We start from the raw sequence: 7229 nt of genomic DNA, 5'->3' as shown, positions 1-7229 counted from the left end.
TTTGCTGTACCTTTAATGAATCCTTAGTTGTCGATCGATGCAGTTGGATCATCATGTGACTTTCGCTTCTTTACTGTAACTGGAAATTATGATAGGGAACTAGTGGATGTGCAAGTGCATGCACTCCTTTTGAATGGTTCAAAGATATTTCGTTGTTCAACTAGTACGCTAGCGGACAGGGACGTTGCAGGAAAAGAGTGTGCGGCCGTGTAGTACCGGTCTTCTCCAATGGACTCTCAAGTCTTCAGCACAATTTCGTCAGCATAAGTTACCCACCGCAGCTCTGAAGTATGTTTTTGTGGTAGTGTTGTTATGATAGATACAGGCGTGTTTTTCCCATCAAGAATATGGGATATTTGTCATAACTTGTGGTTAGACGAGAGGATGGGACATTTGATTTTTATGTGAGTTATCAGTGTCCCGAACATGTTTAGTCATGACGATGTCAAAGAAGAAATTGACTAGGGTATGCATACCCTTTAGTTTAATAAAATGTTATGATGGATAGAAAATGTGGTTAGACGAGAGCATGGGACATTTGATTTTTTTTATTTGAGCTATCAGTGTCAAGAACATGTTAGTCATGATAATGTCAAAGAAGACATTGACTGTAAGGAACGCATAATGTTACTTCAGCTGGTTAGTCATTCTATCACAGTTAAAATAAATATTTTAATTAGCGGGCTAAGGGTTTAGCGGAAAGACTCTAAAACAGCCAATAGCGAAGCTAAATGGGGCTACAATGAATTATATATAGCGGCTAAATTGTACATTAATATAAATAGCGGTACCCTATCTCAAATAGAGACTATAGAGGGAGATTTATAACCTTAGTTTAAAATGCAAGGAAAAAAAAGGCTAATGCATCCCTTTTTTAACAATGTTGTTCGGTGTTCCTATTCTAGGTACTAGAGTTAAGCTCAAAACTTACCTCTGGCATACAACTTCATTTACTCTTTCTTCCGCCGCTTAAAAGATAGTGCTAGTATCACCCGCAACACTACCGGGGAATCCACGTTTAGTACCGGTTGGAAACCCTCTTTAGTACTTGTTTCACAACTAATACTGGTTGTTCGGTACTAGGGGGTCTTTAGTAACGGTTGAAATAATCGGTACTAAAAGGATCCTTTAGTATTAGTTGGGGAGACCAACCGGTACTAAAGGGTCTGCCACGCCGTGTGCAGGGCCGGCCTAATTAGTACCGGTTGGTCTTCCCAACGGGCACTAATTCATTTTTTTTCTTTTCTTATTTTTCTTTTCTGTTTCTTTATTCTATATTCGCATTTCGTATTTGTTTCCTTTACGTATACTAGTTCTAATACGCTAATATATATAAAGTTCTATTTATCTTTAATATTACATTTGAGGTACTATTATATATATATATATTATGCATACACATATATGAATAATATTATATTGTCTCAACTTTCCAAGTTCAACATTTCGTATCTACTATTCTGAACTCGAGTCCTTGGCTACTTTGGCTCTTGCTAACCTCCCATTAGAAAGCTCTAAGTAACACATGCGTATAAATGAAAAATTTCTCCCGTCGAAAGAAGGCTATGCACATTAAAGCGTTCCGTGAGAAACATGGCTAGGCCTAAAGGATCCATTGCAGAAGCATATATTACTAATGATATTGTAGGAAAAATGTTGAATTAGCTAGAGAATATAGAAAAAATCTTGAATTAGCGAGAAATTTACATTATTTCCTACAATTTCCTGGCTAAATTAACATGATGTAATTTTCACTTATGATTTCATATAAATTCTAGCTACTTCAAAAAAATTTCTAAGTTAACGTTATCTCCTACAATTTTCTATAGGAAATGGTGCATATATTTAAAAAACACACAAATATGAGCTCTAAATAACACATTCATATAAATGAAAAAAATTCTCCATTGTACCTTATTCTAAAAATCACAAATTACTCTAGCTCTAAAGTATAAAGCTTACTATACTTCTATGTATCAAGGTAGGATGAAGTTTCTAACCTTTAGAACACTTGAATGAGTGAAATCCGTAAGAAATGGTTAAAAATCCGGCAGCACCTCCCCTATGACGCCATGGATAGGGTGAAGCTTGAGATGTGGTGAATGGCTCGGGCAGGAGGAAAAAGAAGGAAGATTTATAGGAGAAAATTTAGTACTGGTTGGGAGCACCAACCGATACTAAAGGGTCCACATTAGTACCAGTTGGTGCTCCAACCCGGTACTGAAGGGTCCACAAAGTACCGGTTGGTGCTCCCACCTGGTACTAAAGGGGGTGGCACATTTGTACCGGTCGGTAATATGGACCCTTTAGTACCGGGGACTACATTAGTACTGTTTCCAATTTTAACCTGTTCTGAGGCCGTGGACCCATCCAATTTCAACCGGTTCTATTGTCCATTTCCTAGTAGTGCAAGTATTAACTAGTGAGCATCTAATTCGCCTGCTATTGAACACCGGGTAACAGACATCAAGAATCGCTCTTGTGAAACAGATTGGAATGGCAAGTGCACTGGAGACACTATGTGGCCAAGACTGGCGGTACAAAACAATACGATAAACAAGGTGTTAGACACATACACATCAGCAGTAGTCACCCTCCTAGTGGTCTGTATTTGGGTATTCATGAAAAAATCCTGATCTGATCCTCGTAGGACAGGACAGGACTCCCTTGTCGCGGTGATCCTACCGGTCACCAAGTTTCTGCAGACCCTTATGCGCACATCTGAGAGTTTGAACCCACGGATATTAAAATTGATGAAGTCACTGCTGGTGTATTCCTATCATGTCGACTACCACTAAAAGAATAGCAACAATTACATTTCAAAATAAATATAGAAAAATACGAACAACAATGCCGAGTTGAGGATTTGAACCCTGATGCAGGTGAGGATTCGAACCCTGATGCCGAGTTATGCTCAGTTCACGTAGTGGACGCATTTACTTTACTCACGTTGAGATTCAAAAATTGAATCTGCGTTTCATTGGCTCCCATCCAAATCAATAGCGGGCATGGCCCTTCTGGCGTGGCTTTGTGAACTTACTGGCAAAGTGTGGTCGGTGGCTTACTGGCATGCCCCGTACTGCCCACACCACCGGTCCGGCATAGGAGGCGTGGTTAATTAATTGAAGGAAGGGCATATAATTGCATGTTATTTCTGCAATTATGCAGGTTACCTTGCTCAGGAAGGATAAGTGTGCTTGGGCGAAAATTATATATAACATCATTATCTTAAACAAAATCGCAGTGCGTTGTATAAAAAGACAAAAAAATGGTCTTGTAAAAGACCGTTCATGCAAGCTAAGGTTGGCCATTGGCTTGTTGCTCTCCAGCACCAGCAGACACACATGTCAGCTCTGGTGGTTGTGGTTGTGGAGCCACGCGATGGCGTCTGCCATGCACTTCCGAAACCTGTCCATGTCAGCCGGCTGCAAAGAGACGCCGATCTCCATCCCGCCGGCGCTGCTCCGGCTCTCCGCGACCGCCATTGCGCCGGTCCTCGCCACGGACACGATGTCCACCTTCAGTGGCCGGCCAAAACCGAAGTCCAGCTCGTAGACACGGAACCTCGGTGAGCCAGCCACGGACAGTATGCCATTTGCGCTTGCCTCCTTGATGCGGTCCGACCAGGCGTCCATGCTGGATGTCCCGATGTCGCGCACAGCTTCGTCAATGGCGGAGGCGACCGCGGCGCACGCTGTGAAGAGGCCTCCTACGCCTGCCACCGCCAGCTCGCTCTTGGGTGCCATCCCGAATGCTGGGCCGACGCAGTTGCCGAGGTACCTTTCCGGGAGCGGAGGCTTCATCCGCGAGCGGTGGTTGACAGGGAAGAGGATGCAGGTCATTGGGCCCTCGCCGGAGCCGCAGCTCTCTTTGGCTCGCTGGTAGCATGACCAGACGAAGCCGAAGGTGGCAACCAGAGAGGAGCACCGTGGCGGCGCAACGCCGCGCCTCGCGGCCTCGTCGGCCACGACCTCCTTGATGCGCTGCAGGTCGTCCTTGGACAGAGTGAACGTGGCGAAGAGCTGGTCAGCGGACATTTTGGCGAACTCCATCTCATCAGTGCTCGGTGCCTCTTGATAAAAGACGTTGTAGAGGCCCCTCGGGTCCGCGAGGAGAGTCCGGTCGATGACAGGTGGGGGCGGAGCTTCGGTGCCGCTGCAGGCGGCTGCCCAGGTGTGCAGGAAGTGCGTTGAGTTCGAGCCGTCGCAGGCGGCGTGGTGCAGGGTGACACCGATGGCGAGGGCGCGGCTTGCGGACAGCAGCGTGGCCTGCAAGGCGAGCAGCCCGCCTCCCTCCGGCAGCGCCGGAACGAGCGGCGCAATCTTGGAAACCTCCCTGGGGTCGTCGGTGGTGAGGCTGTCGATGTCCTCATCGTCGGCGCACTCGGCGACGGTGAAGGTGACGGCGTCACCCGGGCGGTAGTACAGCTCGTAGCGGTCGGACGTGCCGGGGATGAGGCGGAGGCGGCCGGCGAGCGGGTAGAAGGCGCGGACGGCCTGTTGCAAGGATTTCTTGAGGTTGGAGACGATGGTGGCGACGTCAGCGTCGGGAGAGAGGCGGTAGAAGAAGAGGCGCTCGACGGGTGGGGAGTTGAGCCAGAAGATGTCGAAGAAGGTGAGCGGGAGAGAGGCCTCCCGCGGTGATGGAGACGGCGACACCAAGGTGGTGTCGTGGACGCGGATGCGAGGTGATGAGGATGCCCCTGCAGGTTGCTGGTGCTGCTCCGGCGCCACAGCCATGGCCGTCGCGTCCGCTGATATCAACGTCGTCGGACTCGGACGTACTTGCCGCAAGGAGTTGGGGACGATTGGTGCCTAGAAGCCTAGTGAGCAAAAAATTTGCAAGAGAGAAGAGGTGATCGATTTACTGTCGACAATGGAAACTGGATCGGCGATGCGACGCTTTTTTTTAAGCCCAGAGCAGATGGTCCTGATCCATTATTGTCCTTTGCCGACCGATCCACTCACCTACATTCATGGACACACAAGTTTGCCCACCAACCCACCCATCTAGTGGATGGAATGCACCGCATCAGCCAACCGATCCACTGACCTATATTAATGAACACAGAAGTTTGACACCCACCCATCTAGTGGATGGAACGCACCGCGTCATCCATGACAATTGAGGACAAAAGGGCACCGCACCTCAAGTCCTCCCCATAACCAGAGTTGGGATGAAGACAGAGTGAAAAATAACAGATCTTTACGTTACTACCTCTCGTCCCTAGCATTTGTACCGATCACATTTAGAACCGGTACTAGTGCTAGCATTAGATAGTACCGGTTCAAATGGATACTGCCTGGAGTGCACCCCGTGGATCCCGTCCCGTGGATCCCTTTAGTACCAGTTGGGGGCAACAACCGGTACTACAGGGTGCATATTAGTACCGGTTGGTGCCCACAACCGGTACTAATGCGCCACCCACCCTCTAGTACCAGTTGGTGGCACCAACCGGTACTAAAGGGGGCACCCTCTAGTCCGGCTAGTGCCCCAAACCAGTACTAGTGTGGCACTCCCCCTCTAGTATCGGTTGGGAGCAACAACTAGTACTAGAGAGCTCCCTTTAGTACCAATTGTTCCCCCAACCGGTACTAATTTCCTTTCTATAAATACCCTCCTCCTTCCTCCAGACCGAGCTAGATCCTCCAGCTCAAGCTTCACCCTGTCCATAGCGAAAGGGGGTGGTTTTGCTGGATTTGTGATCATTTCTTGGGGATTTCACTCATCCAAGTGTTCTAAAGGTTAGAAACTTCATCCTCCCTTGATACATGGTTAGTATACTAAGTTTTATACTTTATAGCTAGAACAATTTGTGATTTTTAGAATAAGGTACAATGGGGAAACTTTTTATTTATATGAATATGTTATTTCGAGCTCATAAGCTACAAATTTTTTAATGCTATTATTCGTACTTGTCAAAGAAATTGATATGAGGTTAGAGGAATAATTTCACAGTTTAGTACTTTTCAAATTTGAGGTAAATGAATTATGGCAATATGAGCAAAATTGTGGTATATAGAGATAATTACGTTGTTAAATTGTAAGAAATAATGTTCATTTCTCGCTAATTCAAGAATTTTTCTATATTCTCTAGCTAATTAACCACAGATCGAGCTTCACGCTATCCATAGCGCCATAGGGGAGTTGCTGCCGGATTTGTGACCATTTCTTGGGGATTTCAATCATTGAAGTGTTCTAAAGGTTAGAAACTTCATACTCCGTTGATACATGTATAGTATACTTCAAAAACCATTGCATGTGTATAAAATTAGAAAAATTAGATTAAGTATTTCAATTCATTTACTTGTACTTCAAAAACCAATCCATGTGTAATATTTTGTAGATGGATCGGCAATGGATGTACAACACAGACAAACATTATATGGAGTACATTAATGGCTTGCGTGGTTTTCTCGATCAAGCAAAATCCAACATACTGCCATCCGTTTTCATTTGTTGTCCATGCAGAAATTGCAAAAATGAGAAGGATTACTGATCCAGAAAGACTATTCACGCTCACATATATAGTTATGGGTTCATGCCTAAGTATTTTGTTTGGACCAAGCACGGGAAAAGAGGAGTTATGATGGATGATGATGATGAAGAAGAAGATGATAATATTCCTGACTGGATTGAAGGTAGTGCCTTTGCAGATGCTCCAATGGGCAAGACTGAAGAAGAGATGGGTGAGGCAGAAGGTCCTCTCGATGATTTAGGTCAGGTGTTGCGAGATGCAAAGGAAAATTGCAAGAATGTGAAGGAGTCAAAACTGTTCGAGCATATGTTAGATGATCATAAGAAATTGTTGTACCCAGATTGCAAACAGGGGTACAAAAAGTTGGGTACCACACTGGAAATGCTGCATTGGAAGGCAAAAACTGGAGTTTCTAACAAGGATTTTGATGAGTTAACGAAAATCATAAAGAACATGCTTCCGAGGAGAATGAATTGTCATCCTCAACGTACGAAGCAAAAAAGGTTGTCTGCCCTCTGGGTTTGGAGGTACAAAAGATACATGCATGTTCTAATGACTGTTTCCTCTATCGGGGCAAGGAATACGATAAATTGGAGGCTTATCCTGTGTGCAAAGCGCTACGTTATAAGATTAGGCGAGATGACCCCAGTGATGTTGATGGGGAGGCCATCAAGAAGAAAGTTCCTGTGAAGGTAATGCGGTATTTCCCTGTAGTACCATAGTTGAAGCGCTTGTTCAGAAACAAGGCACA

General features: G+C 45.4%; 1 protein-coding gene across 1 annotated transcript; it reads right to left on the bottom strand.

Annotated features, from left to right (window-relative positions):
- Window positions 1-3188: 3188 nt before the first annotated feature.
- Window positions 3189-5033, bottom strand: LOC101756924 (malonyl-CoA:anthocyanidin 5-O-glucoside-6''-O-malonyltransferase-like). The gene has a single exon (XM_004969512.3). The coding sequence runs from the start codon at window positions 4737-4739 to the stop codon at window positions 3348-3350; it is 1392 nt and encodes a 463-aa protein (XP_004969569.1). The 5' UTR covers window positions 4740-5033; the 3' UTR covers window positions 3189-3347.
- Window positions 5034-7229: the final 2196 nt, after the last annotated feature.

This window comes from Setaria italica, chromosome V (genome assembly GCF_000263155.2).
Source record: "Setaria italica strain Yugu1 chromosome V, Setaria_italica_v2.0, whole genome shotgun sequence".
Lineage (NCBI taxonomy): Eukaryota > Viridiplantae > Streptophyta > Magnoliopsida > Poales > Poaceae > Setaria > Setaria italica.
This window is presented reverse-complemented; position numbering and strand designations above follow the sequence as displayed.